General features: G+C 49.6%; 1 protein-coding gene across 9 annotated transcripts in view; it reads right to left on the bottom strand.

Annotated features, from left to right (window-relative positions):
• The window catches only part of ARHGEF7 (Rho guanine nucleotide exchange factor 7), a 99088-nt gene that overhangs the window by 7824 nt on the left and 63624 nt on the right, over positions 1-27640 (bottom strand). For 4 of the 9 annotated variants that reach the window (XM_019805288.2, XM_011231556.3, XM_011231554.3 and 1 more), the window contains 9 exons: positions 21846-21984; positions 21022-21081; positions 20221-20367; positions 18201-18287; positions 15832-15910; positions 15498-15637; positions 12817-13041; positions 10697-10790; positions 5962-6051 (listed from right to left, as the gene is read on the bottom strand). In XM_019805288.2, coding sequence (XP_019660847.1) covers positions 5962-6051; positions 10697-10790; positions 12817-13041; positions 15498-15637; positions 15832-15910; positions 18201-18287; positions 20221-20367; positions 21022-21081; positions 21846-21984 — 1061 coding nt within the window. Of the gene's footprint in view, positions 1-178; positions 3119-5961; positions 6052-10696; positions 10791-12816; positions 13042-15497; positions 15638-15831; positions 15911-18200; positions 18288-20220; positions 20368-21021; positions 21082-21845; positions 21985-27640 lie in introns of those variants that run through there. The other 5 variants (XM_034665485.1, XM_034665486.1, XM_019805290.2 and 2 more) reach the window with 3 other exon arrangements.

The following is a 27640-nucleotide window of genomic DNA, read 5'->3' as shown; positions in this document are numbered from 1 at the left end:
TCTAGAACGTATTTAATTTCTAAGGAAGTGCACATTTCTCTATCAAAGCAGATAGAAAGTGTCCCATTGCCTGGCCTTCCTCTGGAAGACAACATACAGGAAAATAGCCAAATCATATTCAGTTGCAAGCTATGCTACTCCCCCACCCCCCAGGTAACAAATATTAAAAGCCACAGGCTAGCAAATGCAAAATTTATTTCAACTGTACATAACAGATATCTTTTTTTTTTTTTTTATAAAACAAACACTTCATTGCCATATGCACCACAAACAATATGCATACTGTACAGTACAATGCAACATTTAGGTATACATCCGACTGGGGCTTCAAAGGGCAGTCACCCACTAAAAATGGCTTTCCCATTCACAGAGAAAAAGCACAATATAGAGATTTTTTTTCAAGGTCTTATACCACTATATACACATTACTGTGTTTTGGCAATTTTATGCAAAACACATAATTAATATAGCTTATATACTGTGGCAAGGGTAAATTCAAGGTCAACACCATGTAGGCCCCCATGGAAGGCCCGAGAATGGCTTCCACCTACCTTAGGTTCAGGGTCTGCACCCGCACACTACGGCACTAACTGCACACGCGGCCAGGACAGAGCTGCACCAACCAGACCGCAGTTCAGCGTGACCGGAGCTCCACGGATGGAGTGTCCCAGCCCTCCGGCACCACGTCGCCACTGCCCCCTCCCCCGGGACCACTTTCAGGCCTGTGGCACTAGCACTTCCAACCAGGTCACAAGAGCGAATGGTGCCAGACATTCAAAACAAGCCCAAGCAACCAGAAGCCACAGTGCTGTGATGCAGTGATCCCAGCATCGGCAAAGTCACCGCACACGTGGCTTGAACTGGTACCAAAGGACTGAGGGGACAGCGTCAGACCTCAGCGGGCAGAACACAAGAGGTCTCTGGAAGATGAGCCAAGCGACCCTTGGTGACAGGAGTATCGCCGTGCTGTGGCATAAGCAGCGTGCGACACGGGCCCCCCGTGCTGAGACTCGGCAAAGGCGGCTACGCCAACGCACCGACGACAGCCTCAAGGAAACAAAAAGACATTCTACCACTAGTGTCAGAAAGGGTGACTGCTGTACGTGTACAAAATCAAACAGCTGCTGCTAACGTTCACTGCAGGAACTTCATAGTCCTGCTCCTCCCAGAATTCCATTTACTACTTGGCTCAACACATATAAGCCCCACCTCTACCGTGGGTTAATACTGGGCTCTAATTTTAAGAATGCTCAACTTCCGTATTTATACTAATTGATATAAAAATACGAAATCTCCAGATGGCATGAGCAGCTCAACAGCTGTCTGGGAACAGAGGCCTATTTGGAATCCTCGGTTTTCCTTGTGACCTGACCGCATGCAGTGCTGAAGCCGTCTGACAGTCTAAGCCACACGCCGCTGCTGGGTTCACCGGCACCCAGCCGACCTGGCGTGCTGCAGCACGGCTGTCTCTGCGCAAACAAGATCGCGCACTGAGTACGGGGCTTTGCTGAGGGCGGGGGGGGGGGAAGAGAGCTCAGCCACCTGGAACTAGAGCCACCCTGAGGAGAGGAAAACAGGTTATTCCCAACTGATTATGGCATCTTGTTTTCTGAAGCTAGTTTCAATGAATACTTAAAACACAACCTTGAGGTTCCGTTTTAACACCACGTACAGCACGGATGGAGGAACAACAACCAGATGTGGATCTGGGTGCTACGACTGAATGTAACAGGTCACATTCAGTTCTTTCTGAAGCAGAACTTCATCTGAGAGAGGCCAGTGAAATCTCCTTACAACAAATCCCAGGCAAGTAGGGGAATCCCCTCCAAATCTGAGATGTTCTCATACGTGAGTGACATGGAAACTGAAGTCTTCAGGGGACTCTGATGTCCCCGTGACACTCAGGAATGAGGGTCACAGGGGATGGGTTGCTGTAAACGGGAGTTTCACGGCAGCTACCTGCTGAAAACAAACGATGTGTCTATTACGGGCAGCGTGACAGGGATGTCGGGGTGCAGCCAGGCTGGGACGGAAGCCAAGCACTCACCTGGCTCTGAACGGAGTCTCATGTCCACCTTCAGAGGCCGAGTGCTTCCGACTCGGGACTGAATCTTCGGTGGAGCGGCACAGGCGTGCTAAGTGCCAGTTAGGAGCCATTGCTCCAAATAAGGAGAGTGGGGTGTGAGGATAAAGGGGAGGGTCTGAGCTCTGACAGTAACCTGGCCCTCGGAGAACTCCCACCCCCCAGGCAAACGGGAACGTGGGACAGCCGTCTGTGGCACCCTGACGAGCCAGAGCCGGCTCTTCCGTGCTCCCGCCATGGCCCGGAGCCCACGCTAGCCACACCCACAGCCAGCTTTGCGTGGCCACGGAGCACCCTGGGGAGTCCTCAGAACACAGCTGTCTGAACTGGACTGCACCCTCTTCGCGCACGCTTCCTTCGCCTCTCCACAACTAGTGCGTCAGTGGGTCCGTCACACATGAGACACGGAGGTCCCCGTGCAAGGCCGGAGTCTCCCCTGTGCTGCTGGCACTTAGGTCACAAACCTGTATGGTCTCATGTAAAATAGAAAAGTGTTCACTCAGCTGTATCCAGAAAGAACTGAGACAGGTGCTACACTGAGAACAGGAACCCAGACCATTCAGAGCTGGAGAGCCACCGCCACCCATGGAGGAAAGGACCCTCGGGCGCGGCCCCGTGAGCACACCATCTCCTTCCACCGCGGCAGCTCGAACGGACGGTCGAACTGGCACGTGGGCCTCCACACAGTACAATGGGAAATATCGGCAACGCTCTCAAAAGTTGTTAAAATATCACATAAAAGACAAGGAACAGCAAGAAAACATCTAAGAAAAGCAGGCTGCGATACAACAAGCATTGTTAAGAAAAGCTCAGAAGTGCATTAGTTCTGGTGAGAGATATATGAGCAACAGCTCTTACGAGTTGCAGAACCCATTCTGTAACTATGGGCTGTCCATATACTGTCATAGTCAGAGTCTTCCGAGAGGTCTGAAGGCTCCAGACGGGAAAGGCTACTGCGACGACCCAAGGAGTCTAGACTTGATTGGTCGTCGTCAGCCAAGACGTGATTATGCATCAGGTCAGTGCCTTGCCATGCTACGACGGGGAGGGATGGAGTGACAGGCAGAGGTGGGAGGGGACGGACAGGAAGAGCCACAACCAAAAACATGAAAACAAAAGCAAAAGGTGATGGGAAGAGAAGGAAGAGAGAAAATATTGTTAAAAACTGGCAACAATGTTCATTTCTCCTTATTTATGGTGGGTTTTAACAGCACAAACCCTCAGAGTAAAACTGATTATTTAAATAACCCTAAGTCACAATATTGTCCCCAAACTGTCCCTCATATAAGCCCATGTCCACAGACACTTCTACAGACATTTCCCAAGTCGACAATTCTATTCCATCTACTAACCATGAGTCTCATTTAGGACATTTGTAAAAGGAGCCATTTACGCGTTTCATTAGAAATTGTTTCTTATTCTTTAAGTGGATATACTGAAGCACGAGAGTTTCAGAGGATTTTTGACCGACGTCTTCGCCTCTCCCTTTGCCAAACTAGAACTCCCCAGAAGTCATAATGGTGGGGTCTAAACTTACCTTATCAAACTACCACCACTGTAAAAATTCCAGAGTGGAGAAAGGGGTTACACAGGGTCTGTGTCCCTCTGGGCCCCCCTTCCTGCTGCCACACCCCAGAGCTTGGCCAGGGGAACAGAAAAAGTGGGAGGCCTGTTCAAACTTCTCAGCCCTGATGCAGACCCTTTAACCGGCAGGACAAGAGAGACAGTGAGCTGAGATCCACTGCGTTTACAGGTGGCGACAGAAGACAGTGGGCACAAGATGGGAGAACGGAGAGGAGTGAGGGCAGCAGCCAGGCAGCTGTGAGGGAGGCATGCAGGGACGCTGCATGACACACAACAGCACACCACAGCCACCGCTGGCTCCGTCCTAGTCCGGCTTCTGATCCAAGTTCATTCTGTTCCCAAACCGTGACAAGAACAAGCAGCAGGCCAGTTTGGATCCCTTCAACTAAATCCCTAGGGTCTAATGAAGGTCACTACTTCCCTGAGACAGAAATCGATACCAAAGATGTCTGGCTCAGTCAGGTCTTCTTGTCATCCAAACATACACTGAAAGGTGGTGAATTTTAGGTAAAACATATTATCCTATTTTTCCTACACGTTTACTACGAAAAGAGCTGCCTCCTCCCTTGTAATCCCATACCACCTTTCCAGCACCGAGGATCCATTTCCCCTGTCCTATCTGGTCCTAGGAGTATTAGGGTTGGACACATGAGGCCCCAGAGTGCTTAGCCCATAGTATCAGCTGAAAATAAAAATCCATGTATCGTGCAAGGCTTTCCTGACACAGGAGAAGTGGACACACATGGTACAGATGACAGACAACGTGCACGATCCACAGGCCCTCCTTTCCACGCAGCCAAAGCAGCGAGGCCACGGGCACCTGACAGGGCACCGCCTCCCAGACGAACAGAGGAAGCTCTCACGAACACACACACAGCTCATGTTACCTGGTCTGTCTACCTCAGACTACCAGGTTAAAATTTTATTTCAAGTAATTTGAGAGAATTCTTTAAAATTTCAAATTCAAAACCCAAAACCCTATGGCCTAAAACATTTTATACAGCCTATTACTTAAGACACAGTTTCTTATTGAATCTACGAAACCAGTATCAAAAGACAAACTGTATTTAAAATGACTATGTGACCTGACATATACCCCACCTTCAGGCCTTTCCCTGTCTCCACCATCCTACTGCCCAGCTATTACGAATAAGAGCTCTCCCAGGGCAAGCACAAACAAGAGTCTCAATGCCACAGACCAGACGCTTAAGATACCGGCCACAGGGAAGTTTCTAGGTGATCTGCAGACTGCCCCTGGAGTTCAATCCTGCCAGCCCTACCTTTTTAGCTGTCGCCATCTTTAACAAAAGCTAAAGCAGCTGAAAATTCCCTTTCCCCCCTGTCCTTTTTTTCCAGAATTAGCCTGACACTAGCCAAGACCCAGATGTGAACCCCCACAGTAATGGTGGTGGGAACGAAGCAGCAATCGGCAATGAGCCCCAAGTCAGGTTGGAAAGGGAATCCAAGACACGCAGCCCAACAGAAACCAGCTTCGATGCCAGAACACATAAACCCAGTTCTCGAACAAAACAAAAACAAACCCCAAAAAGCCTGTCTAGAAAGGACAGTGCAGGACACCCTGTGGTGCCGTGCCTGTGCCCCTGGCTCGGGGGGAGGGAGAGGCAGCCCTTTATTCTGAATACGCCACACACTCCACTGCCTCTGCACCCCCATGCTGCACTCCACCTTCGAATGCTGGGAACTTGAAGACAGAAAGAGCCCACCTTTGTCCTGCCCCAACAGATTAAGATTTCCTCTACTGAGACCTTGTGTGTAAAGATACAGGAAAACTCAGTGGTGCTGAAATCCACCATATAAATTAGTTGGGGTCTACTTCCAAAAATTTTTAAATGCATCATTTAGAAAAGCGGGGGGGGGGGGGCTGCTAAAAAAGCCTTGCTCTGGGTTTATATTTTTCACAATTCTAAGAATCTTAAGGAAAAAAGTCCCACTACCACAACAATAGTTTAAATAGCTTAAAAATAACTGAACCAATCTTCTGTCTTCTAAGCATTATCTTCTTATCTAAACAAAACAGAGCTTTATACACTCTGGCAGCACCTCCTACTTAAAGTGTCCTAGCAGGACATTTTGTAGAAATCCGTTCTCTTACTGGCAGCTCAGCCCCTCTGTGGTGACTTAGGGACGCCAGGCTGGCCAGCAAAGTGTCCCTCACTGAGGGTCACTCCACCACGCCCGCTGGCCACGCACAAGGCCCAGCACAGGTCCCTTCAGATGGGGGCTCTAACCCCAGTGAGCCACTGCCATTCGTAGTCCACGACGGTGAAACTTACTTGAGTTGAGTGTTTGCCGCGTTTTGGCGCTTGTGCAGTAAGCTTCAATGACTTTCAGAATCTGCGCGTCTTCTTCCAAAGCAGCTGTGCCTGTCAAGACACAACACGCCACAATCAAGCTAAAAGTGACTCACAACCTAAAAAACAATTTCTCTATTTCATCAGATAATGGTTTTCTAATACTTAGAAAGCAGTGCTACGTTTTTAAAACACTCTTTATGTGCAATGTATCTAGCAAGAGCTTAGTACCCTGAATATATAAAAGTGGTCTTACTAGTCCATAAGAAAAACAGTATACTCCCGGGGCGCCTGGGTGGCACAGCGGTTAAGCGTCTGCCTTCGGCTCAGGGAGTGACCCCGGCGTTATGGGATTGAGCCCCACATCAGGCTCCTCCGCTGTGAGCCTGCTTCTTCCTCTCCCACTCCCCCTGCTTGTGTTCCCTCTCTCGCTGGCTGTCTCTATCTCTGTCAAATAAATAAATAAAATCTTTAAAAAAGAAAAAAGAAAAACAGTATACTCCCATGCTGGAATTGAGAAAAAGGCAAGGAACAAGCAAGTCACACAAGAACACCTTAAGAAAAGAGGCTTATTCTCCATAAGTAACAAAACAAAGCATCAGGTCTTCACACACTAGCCTGACAAACATAAGGAAGTCTGACAATCCCCAGTGTTGATGGGGGCAGCAGGGAGCCCACAGCGGACAGCATGAAGACAGGTAGGACCCTAGAGAGCTCCAGAAAGAGCATTTCCTCTAATGCCCTGGTCCGTACTAAGATTTCATCTGGGATGGTCACAAAGCACTACACCAAGACCTTGAAGGTGTTCTTCCGGCGTCATCCAACTATGGATCCCTCCAGACACTGACTTCCTATACTCAGACCACAGGCATGGAGGAGGAGAGAAGCTTCCAGACTAACTAACAACATCGAGTGTGATCAGTCCTGGACTCAGAGCCTCACACCCAGCAGACTTCACATGACCCTATGGGGTGAGCTATTCCTCTTTTCTGTTTTACTAAGTTTTCTATATTTTTTTTGTATTTTCTAAGATATTACACTTGGATATAGATTTTAAAATCCTCACCTACTCTAATAAAAATGTGGAAGAATGGAAAGCTTAAGTATTTAGAAGCTATAAAAAGCCTCAACATTCTATGACAGTGAAATATATGCAAGGCAAATCAAACATACTGTACTAATAAATAAGTTTCAATATCTTCTAGAATTTTTACGGCTTTGGGTCTCACATTTAGGTCTTTATAATCTGCTTTGAGTTTACTTCCATGTACGCTATAAGAAAGTGGTCCAGTTTCCCCAACACCAATGTTTGAAGAGACTGTTATTTTTTCCATCATATATTCTTGCCTCTTTTGTCATGGACTGACCATATAATCATGGATTTTGGGGCTCTATTCTGTTCCACTGACATATGAGTTTGTTTTTGTGCCTACCATACTATTTTGATTCGAACGGCTTTGTAATGTATCTTGAATTCTGGAATTATGTTATCTCCAGCTTTGTTCCAACAATTCCACTACTTGGTATTTACCCAAAGAAAACAAAAACATTGATTTGAAAAGATATATGCACCGTCATGTTGACTGCAGCATTATCTACAACAGCCAAGTTAGGGAAGCAGCCACCCAAGCGTCCACCAACAGCTGCACGGATAAGTAAGGTGGTACACACACAGCAATATTATGCATCCATAAAAGGGATGAGATTGTGCCATTGTGACAACACAGACGGACATACAGTATATTTCACTAAGTGCAATAAGTCAGACTAGAAAGACAGATACCATGATTTCACACTCATGTGCAATCTAAAATAAACACCAATGAACAAACAGCAGCGTTAGACCTGTAGGTACAGAGAGCTGATGGCCTGGGGTTAGGGAAACAGAACAGAGGAGGGGGAGTGGGAGGTACAGGCTTTCCAGGTGAGGCAGGAGCAGGCCCTGGGCACGGGAGTGCAGTCCACGGTGGAACGTGCTATATGGTCATGGGTGGGGCCGCGCTGGTGCCGAGCAGCACAGAGCACCCTGACGTCAGATCACCACGTGGCATGCCCAAGACTAACATAACGCTGTGGGTCAACTACATTAAAACAAAATTTAAAAAGAAAACACAAATTTTAGCACCCAGAGTTGAAGAGCTATTGAGAAATGGACTTGGCGTCATTGACTGCAGCCCCTCAGGTACACAAGCTGCTCCCTCAGAAGCAAGAGAGGGTCTTCCTCATGGCATTTCAGGGCCTGCTGAATATGGCAACTCCACGGGCACGTCGTCCCACCTCTGCCCCGAGGACAGCGATGTCCCGATGACGGGATCAGACCGCTACTTCAGAGGTGGCTTGTTACACACTCATCACCCAACGCCCAGAGAAAGCACGGACACCAGGAAGGACGCCCGCTGGCCTCCCCAGGGTGTAGTGTCAGTTTACGGCTATCACCGAGCTTGTTTTCCTCACATTTCCTATGTGGCACAGGCTATCCCATGAACAAAAACTTCCAGGATTCTCAATGTAAGCAAGACTACAATAACTTAGGAAAGCACCATGTGACTAGGGAGCACCTGAGACACACAGGCCCTCCTTACACAGAGGTCACAAGGCTGATGTCTCTCCTCCAATCCACATGGAATCCCTGGTTCCCCTTTCACCTCCCAATCCCTCCAAGTTCCCTCCACTGGCTCTTCAGCTCCCTAAACCCAACCCTGTCTTTCTCTTCTCCTCGCAATGCATCTCATGGCTTGAGCAGCCGTTGTCAGCACATGAGCAGCTCTGAATCCTCATTGCCCGCCCGGTCCTTTCCACTGGCCTCAGGCCTGCGATTCCTCCTGCCGGAACCCTTCCCGCCTCGGCACGACTGCGGGGGGGGAGGGGGGAGTGCTGTGTGCTCTAGGACATTTAGCAGCATCCCCGGCCTCTACTCACTATAAGGCAGCAGTACCCATACCCAATTGTAACAATCAAAAGGCCTCCAGATATATCTCCAAGAGGGGCAAAGTCACCCCCAGTTGAGAAACCACAGCTGCAGGCTCCCTCTCCAAAGGAATCTGAACTCTGTCCACGTTGGCCCACTACACCGTGGTCACCTGGTCCAGCCACCATCCTATCATCCTCACCTGGATCAGTTCACCTCCTACCTGGCCTCCCTACTCCCACCTCTGCTCATCACAACGCAACACAGCAATCAGCGATCCTCTTCAAACCAAGGCCCATCACATCGACTGCTCACAGCAGGACTGCAGCTGCCCATGTGCTCAAGGCACCTGAGAACCAACCCCACCAGCTCTCACATGCGCCCCAGGGGCTCCCTGCTATCCCCATGGAGCTACCTTTCAGTAGAAAACAGGAGACTAAACAAGCAGACAGTGTGCTGGTGCAAAGGGTGGGGGACCACGCACGCACGGGTGCTCAAAGGGGGGTGCTGAGGCCATTTTAGAGAAGGCAGCTGGGAGGTATGGGGAGAGGGCAGTGGGTGGAGGAAGCAGCCCGGGCACTGGGCTCCGGAGCCCCCGAGGCAGAAGTCTTCTTTACCCACTTCCAGTGTCCTAGGAGTGCAACCCTGCTCTGCACACTCAGGATCTGGAGGAGGACCACCATGCTGGCAAGTGACACCGTGCCCGCTGCAGTGACGGCAGGCGGCAGGGCAATGCGAGTGCTCACGCTCATGGAGCGGCCTCTAGGTCCCTCCTTGCACCTACCAGTTCCAGCTTATCACCCAGACTGGGACGAGTGAGGGAGAAGGCCTGCGTGTAGGCCGCCAGGACTCCAGGGACCCAGTGGAGCCCCCGAATCAAGAGGCACCCTTCCCTGGGGTGACATCAAGCCACACTCACGTTCTGACTATAAACATCTCTCCAAGGAGTCTTCTTTCATAAATGAACCCCTGAAAGGTCCCAATAAGTACGGCAAGAAAGAAGAGCAATGCTCCACCAAGTCAGGAAGACCCGTGACAGGTCCTGGGTGCATGGGAGGGGAGGGGGCGCAGAGAGGCAAGGAGACAGAGTCCACCACTTCCCTGAGGCCGCCACTGCCTGGGCCGTCCCCGCTTCGAGGCCCTCCTGCACTGCCAGACAGTCCCACACTCATCTGCAGCCACGGAACCCCTCCTGCCTGTCACACCGGCAAACCAGCTTGGCGGTGGGAAGAAGCGAGTGGGCACGTGCACACACTTCATCTCTCGAAATAGTTCTACTTGCTCAAAAACTATCAATGGAGCATCTCCCGTGGGAGAGGCTGTCTGGAAGATCAGGTGCTGAATCCAGCGCCACTTCCAGCATCTCCCGAGGTCACAGCCAGGCAGCGAGGGTCATACACACACGCAGGGAGAAACGAGACCTCAGGCCGCGGAGCAGCGTGGGGTGTCCCCTGGACACATGGAAACCGCAGGGCAAGAAGGGGGCCAGACAGAGCAGGCAGTCCCAGGGCTACCCTGCACCCCTGACTGAGGTTCCCAGAACACGGGATCTCAGGGCCCAAGAGACCGCGAGCAGTTCCATCGAGGGGAAAACCACGGGTGCGCTTCATCGCCAGGCAGCTCTCCTGCTCTCGGGCGCCACCGCTGGAAGGGTTTGCCGCTCTGGCTCCTCAACGTCCTCTAGACAAGACATTAAAGCTCAGACGCCGACAGCTGAAGCCTCTGGAAAGCCACCAGCCCCCTCTCTATTCTGTGAGCGCTGTGCCTGAGACGGGGCCGTGTCCGCACCCACGTGCGGCGCGTACTCACTTTTCCGCAGGGCAAACTCTTCGTCTGAAGGCTTCCGCTCAGGCTTGCGCTTAGGTAGCAACTTTTTCATGGTCTTGGGACTCTTACTAAGATCCTAGAGAAAGAAAAAAGGAAAAGGGTGCTGACATATTCCCAAGGCAGTAATTTCTCCTGGCATGTTGGTAAGAGTTGGTGACAGCATGAAATATGAAGTGTCTACAGCCGCTCAAGGTGAACTCGTACTGGGCTTTCTGGGCCGGCCGCTGAACATTCATATAAAATCAACAGGGCAGAGGCTGAGATGAAAGCCCTCGGGTCCCTTGGACCCGTCGGCACTGTGACAACACAGCGCAGAGGTGTTGCGGGCTCGCAGGCAGGCTGGCCGACACAGGCAGAGACGCACGCGTGCTCTAAATCTGGAGCAGGCCCATCTGCTGCAGCGAACCAGAAAGAGACCGCAAAAACTAAGGCTATTTCTAGAGGAAAGGCAGAAGCCTCAAGAAAGGAGGAAAGGGAACAAGATCTGCCTGCGGGCCTTGAGCGAGATTCACGTAGAGGACAGAGCACAGGCTCCACCGCAGGCGCACGAGCTCACGGCTGAGTCACGATGCGATGGTCTGCCCCCTCTCCCTGAAACACAGGTACTAAAGACCGCACAGAGGGCCCACGGGGACAGGCCAGGCTCCGGCGGCCAAGCACGTATGAAATACTGATAAGGTCTCACTGCTGCATCATTGATGTCACACAAACCTTTTTTGGTCTGACAATATGAAACCAACATGACACAGGCTATGGGAGGAATCAGACCGAAAGCACAGAAGGAATACAGCTTGGTTTTGAAAGGTAGCTCTTCAAAATGTCTTTTGCTAAACTGTACAGACTCTTAAAAATGTGGCAGAAATCAGCATCCAAAGAACTAAATCCAGCATGTGTTCTATGGCCCTGGGCAGCATGCCATGCACACACAGGCCAAGTCCCCACCCGCACACTCTGTGGAAGGACTTCCACAAAGCATTCGGAGGGGCTCAGTGACATGAGGCCACAATTACAGACTCCAGCACTGGGTCCAGCAAAGCAGGTGCAGCCCAAACAGCAAAACCAGATGCTCAGGCTCACGGCCACACCCCTCCCCTCATGCTTTGCGATCCGTGACTAGACACTCTCCACCCACCCTTCCTCAACAGCAGGGAGACCCCCGCCGGCATGGCCGGCACCATCCGCACAGGCTAAATGAGTAACAGATCCCAACATTCATCACGTAACCGCCCATGACAAAGCAACCTTGCATGTGGGCATGTAACCACCAGCAAGACAGAGGTACTAAACAGCAAAATTCATTAACAAAAACACGTCGAGGACGGATTATCATCTATGTAATACTTCTGCGCATTGTAAAAGTTAGGGCTGCTGGCAAGGATGGGGGGGGTCCAGGGCCATGGGCAAACACGACCTCAGACGGACCAGGAGAGGGCACCAGGACGTGCAGCCTCATCACGCCCCGTACTCAGGCTCACATGCAGGCTGTCCACGCTTACTCATGCTCGTGACCACACCCAGCACGTCAGCTACGAGCTTCCTCCAGTGCACCTAGTTCTCAGGTACTGAAGGTACCTCCTGTCCTGGACGCAGGTGCAGCGTCAGCTGCCTAGTGTGGCCATGCGAGACAGACACCGCCACAGACACGGCTCTCCGGCACAGAGCTGGAGAACTGCGTTCTCCCACTTTCCTCTGTGCATGTTCTCTTCCTATCAAATAGCTCCCGGTGACCAATGCAGGGTTCTGGATCAGCCCTCATTCGCGCCTGGAAAAGGGTCAGAAAGCCGAGGCGAGACACCATGAATTAGGTGCGCAAAGTAACTCAGGCTCGCCAGAGGCCAGGCCCAGAGAAGCCCTCTGCTCCAGGCTCCCAGCGGCGGCCCATCCGCAAAGGGCACAGAGAGCCTAGTGCTAGCCAAAGCAGAAGGGAAGGACAGATAAAACAAGGCAGACCTTCACAGTTCTGAAGCGGGTTTGTATTTTTATGTCACAGAATCACAGAAAAACAGGATTCCGTATTTCTGAATTCTCTAGAATGAAGCACAGAACAGCCAACATACCACGCCAAGCTGTCAAGTTCACACTCGCCTACGCTCAGACCTCACCTCCTTGTAGCAGAGAGCAGCCGAGGGCCGCAGGGGAGGTGCGGGCCGCAGGCAGCTCAGGCTCCACGGCTTGGGGGTCTTCGGAGGCTCCAGGGGCCCCCAATTGATGGTGGTGTGAGGAGTGCCATGGTGGGAGGGGTGGGGCAGCGTGTGGTAGGCAGGCGTCAGGGGCACCGGCTTGCTGTCCGCGTGCTTGCTGGATGGGGCGATCGGATGGGAGGGGAGCTGCGGGGGGAAGAGAGCGCAAAATGCGACAGCTGCCATCAGGGTCCCCTCAACCAGACCCACGAGGTTCTGCCCATTTCTAAAACACTCCCAGGTTGTCATCATTTCTTTAATCTCCAACCCCAAGCAGTCAGCTTCTGGGGCACCCATCTATTGTGCATCAGGCCAGCTTGGGGGAGCAGGCGGCAGGATGCGGAGACCCAGACCCAGGCACCCCACCACCACCGTTACTCGCCAGAGTAGCATTTGCAACAAGGTGGTCCATTTAGCATACATCAGAATTCTGTAAAAGAACAGGCATTTCTTATATTGGAAATTGGTTATGGGGGAGGGTAATTCTCCCCAGCCACATATTTACGGCCTGGTGATGTAGGGGCGGGCTAAATGCCTGTTTTCATTTAAAAAGTTTTCCCAAGACAAAGCCAGGCCCCTTCCTGTTGATGGCTATAAAACCAAAGCACAATTGCAACAAAAACCATATTGCCTATAAAGCTGAAAATATTTTACTGCCTCTTTGCAGGAAAATTTTGCCAATCCCTAGGGTAAAACAAGTTATTTTCTCAGAAAAACTAGCTTTAATCAAAATAAAGTTACACAAAATCTAGTTTCTCAGAAAGATAAGGGGGTTCATATTCCTGGAAAACCCCAAAATATTCCACTACAGTGACAATTAAATGCAAAAATGTTCAATAAAATAACGCTCAAAATCAGCTAATGACCTCAAATTACCCAAAACAATAAAGCCCGCTTAATAAAAGAGCAAACTGTTCTGTGAGCTGGAAATCAGGGTGAGATCATCGTTCAAAAGAACTGCCTATTTGAAACACATGCTTAATGAGAAGCCTGGCAGTGGCTGATGCCACCGCACCCCAGGGCAAGAGCAAGAAACTCCCTGCAGTAACCACAGGCCCATCCTGGCTGCGCGCGTGTCTGTGTGTGTGCGTGCGCACGTGCGTGCGTGTCTTGTAACAGGCTATACAACCATTAATTACGTAACAATTTTTTGAAACTACATAATTCACAAAGGGAGAAAATTATGTAGAACATCTCTTCTAACAATAACACTACAGTAAATAATATCTGGATTTGTTTCTCCAAAAGGGGAATGCTGTATGCTAAAATGAGAGTGATGCAGCTGGATCACAGGGAGAATACAGAATGCATCCAAGAGGCAACTCCCTAGGAAGGATATGTAACACTTCAAATGCCTGTTCGCGAGGAACACCGCCAGGGTTCAGAGAACAACGTTTTACCTGGCGTGAAATCCTACTGTTTGGTTTTAAGGTGCTGCTGACAATATGAAGAAGCACTTCCGTATTTCTTTATAAACACACACACGTACATATGTCATCTTTGGAACAAATTCAGTTCCATGCAAGCTAAGCATCTTTAGTGTTTTTTTTTTTAACATGGAGAAGTTATAAATGGCAGAGTCATTCAAAATGAAACGTTAGCTAAAGCAAACAGTAGTCTCAACCTCCAAACTGTTAAGAGAAACCAAGGAAGATAAAACCACTCTGAACGTCACGCAACAGGAGCGCCCGGGAGGCTCAGTGGGTTGAGCATCTGACTCTTGATTTTGGCTCAGGTCATGATTTCAGGGTCCTGGAATTGAGCCCCGCATCCAGCTCCGTGCTCGGTGGGAAGTCTGCTTGAGGATTCTCTCTCTCCCTCTGCCCCTCCCCCTGCTTGCACCAGTGTGCTCTCTCCCAAATAAATCAATATTTAAAAAAAAAAAAAAAAAAGAATGTTATACTACAGCCACTCTTTCTGAGCAAAAACTTGACTGCTAAGGATAATGAATACAGACGTGAACCACGTGGTAGAAAGTCCAAATAAAGATCACAACCATCTAACAGGGAGGTGAGAAAAGCCCACCACCTGGAAATACTGTACACTCACAGGTCACCTGTGAAAAGCTGTGCACACTTCACTATCGTGTGGGAAAGATGAGGGAGGTTACGACAAGGACTTGATACCAGTATCTTGAGCAGAAAACAGCGGAAAGTTCATTTAAACATGAACACTTTGTGCTGAGATACTTCAAAATGTTTGAGTACTTAAAATGTCAAAGAGCTGGTGAGCTCTTCTAAGAGAGGAAAAATGGATTTCTTAAAATCAAAACAATGATTAAGTTAAGATTCTCAGGAAAAAAAAAGCTATGGACTGCTGGCTCTTGAGGTTTCAGGTGAAAAGCCCCATAAGTTGGTCTCCTAGGCCCCCCTCTGAGCTGATGCCAGCAAACCACGTGCGGGAAGGCACAGCCCAGGAGCGAGCAGTGTGAGGCGACGAGCGATGCCACGCAGACACGCCACTCATCTTCCAGGAAATCCAGACCCATATTTGTACTCTTGATCCGGATATCGATTACGCTTCAAAGCACTTGCTCACTTGATGACAACCCGACCAAAGGCTGACTCCCCCACGGCGCAGAGGCAGAAGTACGGGGTCCTTACCGTGTGAGACGGCACAGAATGTGGCTTGATGGTGGGGTTGCCGACAGAAGTGACCTTCGTCTGCTTCTGCAGGTGGTCCACCCACTCATGGAGATCCTGCTGGTTGTTGCAGGACACTAAGATCCGCTCAATCATGCTCCCTGGAAGTGAGAAAAACAGGCTGAAACGGGAAAACAGGTAGAAAGCACACGCAGGCACACACACACATCCAGAGTAGAATTGAACAGCGCTTAACCATCAGCCCTCTGGACAGTCCAACAAGAATCTGCACACAAATGGTAAGCTGCCTCTCATCACCGGGACAGAAGGCATCCACAAAGTCTGTGCCTATCACCTGATATTTCAAATGCATTTCTATGATTTTCACTGTCCTCAAGCTTTGTGATTGTCATTCCTGTCGTTGGTAGCTTTCCCTAAAAAAGACCCCCCCCACAAAAAAAAAACAATTAGTGCTTTTCTAGTAAAGAAGGTACCATTATCAAAATAAGTATTAAATGATTTTAGAAATGACAGAAGAACTGTGTAAACCAACAAAGCTCTTTGTGCCGTATGCGTGTATATTACAAAATCTCTAGGTCAAATAAGAAATCGTAACACTGTAATCAACACAAACGGGAGCCAGCGGTAAGGTACAGGGCAGCAACCAGGACAAAAACTGAATGTGATCGGTCCTCAACATAAACACCAGCGCACGGGACATGGCCCTATCAGGACAAAAAACAGGCACAGGTTTGCCTCACAGAGAAATTTGGAGGGAGTCCCACCTTGGAAGGCGAAACGGGGAAGCTGGAGCAAGAGGAACTGTACAGGAATTACGCCTGGCTGTCCACGGGAGGAGAAGCTGCTAGTTGTGCACCACACAGAATGCAGACAACGGGTGGGAACCAGAACGGGAAAGGTCAGGGGACAGACACCACTAGAACAGGGCTGCAAGCGAACCACCCACGATGGCACGGGGCTAAAAACTAAACGTATTCCCACGGCACGCGCTGGCCAAGGCTCACGGAGAAGTCTGTTGGTGCTTTCTCGGCGTGGGGGGGGGGGGGGGCCCCCCGGGNCACTCTGCGACTCCCAAAGCAGCGGTTCTCAGCAAGGTAGGGGGCCCCAGAGGGGACAGCGGCAGTGCCACGGCTGGCTGGGCGCTCCCGACTTGCCGAGGAGCTGCCGACATCCTACAGCACCCATGGCGGTCTCCCACCCCCCTCCCACACAAGCACTGAGCCTGTCCGGAAGTTCACCAAGTGGCACGTTGGAGCGTGCTTGGCATTTCCATGGTCGGACAGGCTTGAACACCACCGTGCGCTGCATACAGAAGTGTAAGGACAGCTCTGGGAAGTGCTGTCGAAGACGAAGGAGCAGCCGCGTGCTGAGCCCAGCACAACAGCAGCGGACAGCACAGTCCTGGACTGAACGCTCTTCTCCGTCCCTCAGAGCCAGAAACGGGTCCTTACGATGCACACAGCATGGGTCACACACTCAGACACCCTTCCCAGGACACTGCACAGCACGGGAAAGTGGGGTCTCGCTGGGGGCATGAGGCCTCCAGGGACACACCAACACCGACATCCAGGGCAAACGTGCCGTGGACACCAGCCTCATCGCCAGGGTCCTGAGCCAGCCCCAAACGGCAACTTCTACTCCCGTGGGTCCAAGCAGAGCCCATCCTCAGCCTCTTGGAGACAAGACATGAAGCCAGAGCAGGGCGGAGCTGCCAGTTTGGGGGAACATGGGTAGGTGCCATCTCAGCCACAGACGCCTGCTTGGCAGCACCCTAATTAAGAGGCACTGTTTTTCTGGGTTTACCTGCACATACCAGCTGCACCAATGTCAAAGTGCTCTTTTTGGAGTAAGTGTGTGACAACTGCTCCTCTGTGGGTGGCAAAGCTTTCTGTGGGGTTCGCACAAACATGCCACGGACGCCTCGGACTCAGCGCCCACCCATGTCCATGTCCCGGACAGAGCACATACTATGTCTAAAGACTCTCAGACAACAAAAGGGTGACTCCTGCTGAAGCAGGACCAGGTGACTGGCCAGAGGCCTGGGAAAGAGTGACGGGGAGGACCCGACCTTCTGTTGACCACACAGAAAAAAGGCTGTGAAGCCAGAAGCACCTACTTAGACAGAAAATCGCTATGTAACATCCCATTTTAAATTTCTGTAGAGAAACAAAACACCTCCCCGTCCCTTGCATTTTCTTTTTAAATCAGCTCACCCCTCTTCTCAAAGAGTGTCAGTAAGGCGACTAAAAATAAGGTTAAGCGATTACTTGCTGCTCCTTGCATCAGCCGCCCTCAGCCAGTCTCCTGCAGCGCTGGGTGGCTTCTGGGGCCTCTCAGTCTGCGCCCTCCCACTAGCCCAGCCCGCCGCCGCAGCACCACGGTGGCCAGGAAGGTGGCAACTCCAAGACGGATTCAGGTGGTGACAGAGCTGGCGGGCTCACCTCAAGCAGCCCGCGTCCTTAGGAGGCAGCCCTCAAACGTCACTGGTTTCCTCCTACCTGTGCGTAGATTCACACAAGCCTCCGTCTGCACAGCCGCATGGACACACAGCCAGGAGCTACGTGTACGCATCCGACTAAGGAACGCTACACATACGGCACTACAGACGGAACGTAAGTACTTCACCCAAAAATCAAACTACGTCTGGAACAGATTCTCAGATCCACAGTAAACAATAAAATGTAAATTTAAAATGTATTTTACCTGATAGATAAAACCACTCATCCTAGGACTGGCAGACAACATTAGCAAAATATTTGGGAAGAGCAGAAGGTATCTCTCATTCTTTTCCTAATGTAAAAGAACAAAGAAATCCAAGTGATTTTGTTTTTAAAACATACAGATGTGAGAACAAGTATCTACATTAGATCTTATGAAGCATGTACCGCGTTTCCTTGTTTCTACCAAATTCTATCAGCTAAAATAAATGGAAACAAAATTATGATAAAGTCTTAGACTTACAAGCAGCCCTTGTAGCGTCCTTAAAAAAAAACGGTTAAGGAGTTCAGCTCCGCCATTAAATCTTAGTTAGGCTAAAAAAAATTTTTTTTATGTTTGAAAGAAAACAAAGAACTCATAAAGTTTGGGGGTTGTGGTGGAGAACAGGTGGACCTTTCAAGATGAAGGAGGACAAGATAAAAAAATGTTAAATTCAACTTTGGTCTGTTAGTAATTCCCGGCACTTCCCTTAAAGCCCAATTCATCAATTCGATGTTGTTTTCATCCACGCTATAAACCTCAGCTAGTTTACATGAAAGACTTAAAAGCATTTCTATTAAAAACCACTTGCTTCAAAAAGGTTTTAAAAAAACAAAAAGTCCCAGAGAGACCATAAGGAAAGGACACAGATTCCCGGGAATGTCAAGAATGCAGACAGCCCTTTCCTCGAGCAGCCATTTCTCGCAAATGCCGAGGGGTCCAGAAGCAGGGTCGTCCTCAGAGTCCTCCGATGCCAGCCACAGGCCACGGGCCTTGAGAACAGGTTGCACACTTCAAACTTGTGTGACGGCACTTCCCACACGCTGTGCATGGAGGTGTGCAACACGTGAGTGGGAGTCCGAGGGGCCCAGGTGCCGCGAGGCCCTGTCATGAAGAAACCTGTGGGACCCACCACCATCTTCCCCGTCATGGCTTGGAATCACTGTCTGAGCACACCTATACATGTTTCATTGATCTCACATTATAAAGAAAACACTGCTTACAAATTAAAGAAACACTTCCCAATGTTTAAATGTGCATGATTAAAAGACTTTCTGGAAAGATTTGGGGTCTTTAAGTCAGTGTAGTAGACTAGAAAGTCACGATTTCCTACAGTCCCCAAGCTGACATTAGTTTCAGTTTTCTTACTGTCCTGAGAGTTTCAAGTTTGCAAATGGGTCATTAGCATATTCTGATCATGTTAATTACTGTTCTTGGTTTGTTTTGTTTTGACACAGACAAAAGTAGGACAAAACTCAGGAAGAGACGCTTGCTTGGTGAGCAAGTGAATGGAACTCACGCACAGGGAAGCAAACCGTGGTTTCCCTCGGTGGTGATGCAAGAGTCTACGCTCATCTCTCACTCACACCAAACCCACCAGGTAATGGATTTCCACAACTGCCAACCAGGAGAGAGGACACAACAGACTGAATGATCTAAACCACTGAAGAAAGACTTCCTAGAATGACTGCATTGGCAGAAAGGCCCAGGCAGGTGGGAACATACACACTGCTCTGCGGCAGACAACTGCGACACCAGCCCTGTCTGGCTGCCACCTTCCAGGTGACACAGGCTGATCACCGCTCACCCTGGCTGACCTACAGTGGTCAAGCGGTCCACCATGAGCTGAGCCTCACTACCAGAGCAGAAGCCACTTTTATGTCTCACAAGGACAAAAGGCAGGTAACAAATTAGGATATAGGAATCCTATTAAATTTGACATTCCTTTAAAATCTCTTATTATGCGATCATAAAAAGCCTAACATTCTAAAGTATTTACATTCTTGACTGTCACGGAGAAATCTGAGAACGCATTTACAAAACAAATTATACTGAATACAAATTATTTCAGCTCTCAACTCAGTTTTTTTCCCCCAAGGCATCTTACATTGTTTCAGGAAAAACAATGTGGAGATGGGAACAGGTCCACCATCAGTCCAGCAGCCACCCTATCCCTCCACTCTGTTCCGTTCCCACCCACTCTGCAGAGAGGAGCGTGGCACCGCGTCACTCGGACCCTGCGTACCTCACTTCCAGCGCACTGAACCATGACCTGGGACATGTACACAACGTTGCCCAGGGTCGTAATGTCATCTCCCTCCCAGCTCCGGATGGCCTCCGTCAGGATCTGCAATTCCAGTTCCTTCCTTTTCCGTACTTCCTGACACTGGGCCTGAGACACAGAACACCATTGTTAGAAGACATACAAGCTTCCAGAACCTGAAGTACTGGCCATATGACTTTGTTCCTTCCTAAGACCGATAATCAGCTGAACAAGGATACTGAATTCACGAGCATGGAATTAAGTGGGGCAACACCCATGCAGCTCTGGACTCAAACATTATTTGAGAACGATACAGCAGATCTTGCTTTTAGAAGGAAAAACTGCAGACTGGACAAGAAGGTATCTTCTGGTTTTCTTGGTCTCCACTAGCGCAGAGACTGAGCAGGGGACCAGGAGCAAGCAGGGTAAGTGAGGTGCGTTCCAGAAGCACAGGGATGTGACAGCAGGGTGACAGAGCGGGGCTCCACTCGTCTTCGCTGAAGACGCTGTCCGCGGAGGAGGACTTTTGTAAGTAACTATAGCATCAAACATGCGGTGCCTTTTTAAAGGTTAAACAACTTGTAATATTCCTGGTGTCCACAGCCCAGCAAAGCACGTGAGTTTACCACCATGGTAAATAAACTACCATGTTCATTTTTATTTGAGTACACCCAAATTCTAACTCTCAATTTATCATTGGACTTTGGGTGACAAATTTTTCTACATTCCCTTGTCACAGTAACACCTGGGGGAAAAGCCATAATACTTAGCTTAATCGCTTACCGAGAGATTTTTGAAGGCAGTCATGGATTTCTGAATATCTTGTCTATCTGGATGATAATCCTTTGAATAGAAGACACACTATTACCTTTCATAATGTGAAGGTTTTTTTCTTCAAAAGGCACTCTACAGACTAGCTTCAAACTTTCCCAACACTTTTCAACCCACAACAGATCTTATTTTTCTCAGCATTAAAGTGCCATTCTTGTTCTCATGCAGCTACTGGACTTTGGGGGAAATGCCAGTTTAGAAGAGAAAAGCTCAAGGCAGGAGTCGGTACCCACCCCCTCCGCCCGGCCTCACACGGGGCCTCTGCGGCTCTGGCACCCGAGAGCAGAGGTGGGCGGCAGGGCAGGGGGCCACAGGGCCCACCCTTCACGGTGAAAATTTGCCAACCCTCACCCAGACAGCAACTTGGACACAAGTTTCTGCCAGGCCTACAGCCTATTACTCAAAAATAAGACAAATCTAGATCAGGAATTGATGGATTCTCTTACTATTATGACTGTATAAACATTACCCTGACCACTCATGGCTAAATGTCCCTAATAGGGCACCTCAATGCTACTTAAAACTGAGATGTACGTTTTCTAGTTTTTGGAGATTTTTCTAACAGCAGCAGTGGGTGACAACATGAAGGATGACATTTTTTTTTTTCTAAAGTTGGGATAAGGAGAAAACTTAGTATTTTGCAAAACCATTTTTGAAAATCCGTTAAGTCAAAAACCTGTGCAAAGCACTTTGGTCGGTTCTGGGCTCTAAAATGGATTGAGAGTTTCTCTGACAAGGTATTGGATTCCCAGTGACAGGCACGCGGCAAGCAGTACCTCCATGTGTCTCTCCAGCTCCTTGAGCAGCGTGGGGTACTTGTCCAGGCGCATGAATGGTCTGCTGAGGCCGGTGGTCAGCACCAGGATCCCCGGGCTGCTGGCGCCTCTGGTCTCCATGAACTCTCCCAGCTGCTCGCTGAGCGGCCAGCAGCCACGTGGAGAGAGCAGACGGCGCGGCAGTTAGCGCATGCACAGAAGCAGGGAACCGCACTCTCCCCGCCAGCAGCACCAAGGGTGTGAAATGTACCGTGGTCTCTTGAACACTTCATACTTAGAGCCAAACAGGCGCTGGCTACATTGGAACACCAAAAGGGAGAACCCCAGAAGGTTTATGCCCTTGCTGCTCTGGTGAGGAGCAGAACCAGCCGTGTATAACTGAACGCTGGTGGTCTGCTAAGCAGATGCACTCATTCCACTCATGAAAAGGCCGCTTCGGCAAGTCTAGTTCACCCAGGAGCATCCAAATTCCAGCAAGTGTTCTCCAAGCTAGAACAGATTTCAATTATCTGGGCACCTCGAGGGTAGCTCTACTGCCACCATGAACTGAAGCAGGGCACTAACGCTCCAGGTGCCTCCCAGTCCACCGACAGCCTCTGAAGCGTTCTGTGCGGAGCGAGCCTGATGGGGCGCCTGGGTGGCTCAGTCGTTAAGCGTCTGCCTTCGGCTCAGGGCGTGATCCCAGGGTCCTGGAATTGAGCCCCACATCCGGCTCCCTGCTCCACTGGGAAACCTGCTTCTTTCTTTCCCACTCCCCCTGCTTGTGTTCTCTCTCGCCCTGGCTGTCTCTCAAATAAAAAAAAAAACTTAAAAAAAAAAAAAAAAAAAAAGGAGGGAGCCCGAGACAGCACAATGAAGTAACTGATCCACGTGGGCTTTAAAATCTCAAAAACACTCTTCCATCATCACTTCACTGAGCCCTCACGATATATTAAGAATGTCACCCACACTCACAGGTAAGGGCACTGAGCTCGTATTCAGAAAGTAAGGAAGCTGGAAGCCACGCCTGCGTGTTTTCTGGACTCCCGTCACCTTCATCCTATTTCTCACCTAACTTCTGCGACCAGCATACCAGCTTTGCCCTGAGGGCCCCAGTTCTGCAGCCACAGTGTCTGGAACAACCCACGCAGGCCAGGAGTGCAGTGGTGGGCATCGAGCTCGGTCAGTGACAGACACATCAGGACTCACGCCGGGGATCCGTCTCTGCACTTAGGCCTCTACTGCACCCCTGCGCTCCTCACTGCTGCCCCTTACCCATTCCAGGCACAGGGATATGAGAGACAGACAGGCTGGGGGGGGAGAGGACACACCAGCTCAGGTCACCACCCTGACCTTGGAGCCCCCATGTCACCTACTGGGAAGAACACTTTAAGTGAAGCCAAAAAATATGAAAACTGTGAAGCAGATCAGTCCTCAGTGCAGGTGACCTGACCTGACCTCAGGGACCCCCCCGCCACTGCCTCGCCTCCTCTGTCCCCTCAGCCTCCACTCAGCTACACCTGCCCACTGCCCAAGCTTCTTGGGAGTACCAGCCACACTAAGGGCTCCTGGTGAAAATGTACACCCTCTGAGACGCTAGTTCAAAAGTACTGAGTACCACCGTTTTCTACAGTTCAACTAAAAGGACTTCACGTGGAAATGTGAGCACAAGAATCGGTGTTAGCACAACCCATCTCTCACCCAACCACGACGGATCTCATGCAACCACAAGGAAAGCCGTTCACTTAACTAAACCAACTTAAAAATAAAAGGCTCCACGTTTCAGGTTGAAAACAAAGGAATCAATCATTATGAAACTAGTCTTACACATCTTAAGCACGCAAGACTCCTTCAGACAGCTACTTCTAACTGAAATTGGGATTATGAAAACGAGGTGGCCTGGTTAATTAAGCAAGGGCACTCACTGAAACCAGAGTGGGCTGTGTAAACAATACGGGACTAACGTGGGTAACAGTACCTGCATCTGCCCGCCTATCTACCCATCTGTACCAACGTCTCCATTTCTTAAAATCAACCTTTCAAATGAACGTACATAGATACATTTTGGAAGTATTATCAAAGTCAAAGCAAATCATTAAAAAGGGGAAGTTTTCACATAATCCTATCTATAAAAACTTACCACACATACGTTTTTTCATTTCTGTAAGAATAAGGCTTCATGATTTTATTCCTGTAAGACGGCCCTTCGTGGTGACGCAACATAAATCATGAAGCTGCTGGGCTTTCTCTAGAGGGGTGTGTGGGTACAAGACACGGCACAGCCCGTGTGTGCATCTAACGCTGTGCTTTTACAGACTGGTTTTCTCTGGACAACCCCGACCACGGTCACTGAAGCCCGGCCCAGCGGGGTTTCACGACCTTGCCGGCACCGCTCCAGGGTCTACCCGAGGCCGTGGGGATCTAAGGGCAGGAGCTGCACCTTCGAGCACCTGTGCGCAGAGTCACGTGTTTTATCCCCACTTTGCCTCCTCCCTTCTTCCACGCCGACTTCTCCCCACTAGGATGGGGTGGGTAACTGAGGAGTGCTCCCAGGCTGACTTTCTCCCTGCCACTCCCCTCTGCTCAGCTCAGGTGGAAGTGAGAGTTGCAGCCAGGAGAAGGCAGCAGGAAGGGCAGAGGGAAGGGGATGACCTGCTTTTGCATGAACACTCTGCTGGGCATCGGAGACACTTCTGTACCTAATCCCCAGCACGTCACCGAGCCTGCCACACAGGGGTCGTTCTCATGCACATTTATAAAGGAAGGCAAACTGTGGGGACGGAGGCCCCCGGAGCCCACACCGGACCCGAGTGGCTGGTGTGGCCCCTCTGACCCTGCTTATTCCTTTGTCTCACACACATGGTGCCTGCCCCTCACACATTCTTCCTCAAATGCTCATCTCTTCCAACTACCCTCTCCATCCCTGAAGCAGTGGAGCAAAAGGACAGATTTAAGAAGGAGAAATGTGTATGTTAGCAGCATTTCTCCAAGTGCCAAACAACTGATCAAGCACAGTCCCATAAAAGCGGAACTCTATGGACTAAAATCGTATTTCAACTCCTTCAGCTACAAGCCAAGCAGAGCCTTTCCCACCACAAGAAAAGCCACAAGGAAGTCCATTCGGAATGGTCTTTTTATATATATATATATATATATATATTTCTGGATATTAAATTTCCTAACTGTAGTTGTGGCAGAGAAAACCGGAACTAAGCAAGTTCTACTCCTCGACCACTCCAGAAACACCCTAAAACTAAGAATTTAAAATGACATTTCTGCAAACAAAAGTAACTTCTTTTAACATCCATGATCTCAGAATGCCAGAACATGTACACAGTTAAGTCTTTATAGATCATATTTCATTTTAGTTTTTTAAATTTAGTACAACAAAACAAAACAGCTGGTTATGGCTATTTTGACAAAACAATGGCTCTTTCAGCTTACTTTCTACGGATGCTAGCCACTTTCCACAGCGGATCTCCCCTGCGGTCATTGAAATGACACTGTGGGCTCCAACAAAAGGACACTCACACCGAGAACCGTCATGTAAGCCAAGCAAAAAGCAATAATTACAGTGCTGGGGGAAAAATAAAACTCATTTTACAGAGAAAATCATGAAACACGTAACTTATTCAAAATACGCAGCCACAAACCTATGTCTACTACCATGAAAATGCAAAAGGAAACTTTCGGCTCTGATTCCACACAACGGGCATTCCTGCCTATACGTTCCCAAGAGTCACATTGAGAATTTCAACACAATGAGCAATCACACAATTGCAATTAAAGCCTTTAAAACTTCTAATCAGTACACGTAAGTCAATCCTTAAGAAATACATTCAAGCATAAAAATAGGTTAATCAGCCCATAAGAGTGGCAGCTTTAAGACTCCAACAATGTAGGGAAGCAGGAACGAGGTTACAGGTTAAAATGCCAGAACACAACATGGTGCCAGCTGCAACCCTGTCTCAATCCCCCAACTTACGCCTGGGAAGCAGGGTCGGCCTGGTGGGCAGGGCGGGGCCTCTCGAGGCCCAGAGACCTCAGGAGGGCACACAGGCAGCGCATCCTGCCAGCCCGGGCGGCGCGTCTCCCACGGCTCACCCTGCCAGAGCAGGACCGCGACCTTCCCACCCCACAGACACGCCACGTGGAGGGGGCAGAGAGGTTCCCCTCTCAAACTTGTCTGTATTCCTTCCCTGTTATTCTGGGAAAACTCCGCCCTTGCATTTCAGCTAGGACACAAACAATCATTGAAGTAATAGCACAGAAGACAGGGTAAACATCACATACTCGCAAGCATTTCCCTTCAAAGTCTGAACACTTTCGTGAACAATCTGAGTCACTTTAAATGCCATCTTCAGGACAGATCCTCACTTCCACGGGGAAAAAATATCTGGTTAGAATCAGTCCCAAAAGTGCCCACCCCACCCCCTCTAGACTTCCAGCCCGACCCTAGAGGATCAACCCCCACCCCCCATAAAGGAAGGAGAACAAAAATTTTAAAAGGACAGTTTTACCCTAAAATCCTATTTGCTTTCTGTTTTTCTCCCCTATTGCCACGTCAATAATTCCTGCGGAATTCTCACAAATACAAATGTAATCCTTGCAGTCAACTTCTGCAGAAATTCTAACGCCCAGAAGAAGGCAGCACACCTAATGGAAGGTGCGGTTGAGCACAGCTGCCCTCCCAGGAAGGCAAGGAGAGTTCACGGGAGGGGGGCTGGGGTTCTCTGGGTTCCATTTCTGTGGACACCATATATCCTGACCTCGCTTTCCTTCTGTCCGCCGGCAGAGGCTGCTGCGTTTCAGGACTGGAGAGGCTTCCCTACCGTGTCTCAGCACACTGAGCAACAGTGAATGCACAGGGTCTTCTGGGGGAGGAGCGCAGCGCAGACCACAACCAGCATTCACGCTGGAGGACCTGCCAAGCTCGCTGGGCTCTGGTCTGCTCACGTACATTTTGCTTAATGCTTACAATAACTCCATCAGTCAGCACTTTCAGGGAAGGGAATAAAGCCCAGAGAAGCAAGAGGACCTACCCAAGGCTCACAAGCTCAGTGCACAGTTGGGGCTCAAACCAGGTCAAAATGAGCCAGAGGCCCTCCGTCCACGGCCCCACAATCCAGCCGCACTCACAGGGAGGCTACACTTGAGCCTCAGCTCAATTTATAAATAGCTCGGCCATGCCTGATTACCCACAGTTTTTAAGTTGAAATATTTAGTTACATATTTAACTGTAAGTTATCCTTAATGCTACTAAAACAACTTTTTTGTTTACGGTTTAAAAGACTTTTAAAGGGCTCTTTACAAAAGTAACCGTGACAATCTTTCTAGCACACTTAGTAAAACTTGGTGCCTCTCTCAGAAGCAGAGACAGAGCCCCCGCACTCTACCGAGCAGCCCCTGCCAGAGACGGAGCCGTTCCTCCGCCTCCTTCCACCCCTCGGAGTCTCAGCAAACAGGCAGGAGGTCTGTGCGTCCTGTTTCACTTTTTCTAGTGCTGCTTCAGGATGAAAAGCTGAAGCTAATTATCTCCAACTGAAACTTGTACCTAGGAAACCCAGCTCTAGTTTTAAAAGTAACACTTTCTTACAGCACATCTAATTCCATCCCCTCACCTTTCAGTTCTAGGAACTCAGAGAAGCAGGATTCTGGAACCTGGGTTTAGCTCGCAGCTACGCTCCAGAATCCTAGCAGTTCCTCCAACCACTATCCCAAGGGCTCCAGACTGAAGGGAGACTTCAAAAAACACCCTTCTTCTACTCCAAAAATGCTACTCGGCACCCCAGAGACCACTTACCAGTGCTTCTCGG

The sequence above is a fragment of the Ailuropoda melanoleuca genome, chromosome 7 (assembly GCF_002007445.2).
Source record: "Ailuropoda melanoleuca isolate Jingjing chromosome 7, ASM200744v2, whole genome shotgun sequence".
In the NCBI taxonomy this organism is placed as follows: domain Eukaryota; kingdom Metazoa; phylum Chordata; class Mammalia; order Carnivora; family Ursidae; genus Ailuropoda; species Ailuropoda melanoleuca.
Note: the sequence above shows the minus strand (reverse complement) of the source record. Positions and strands in the feature narration are given on the sequence as shown.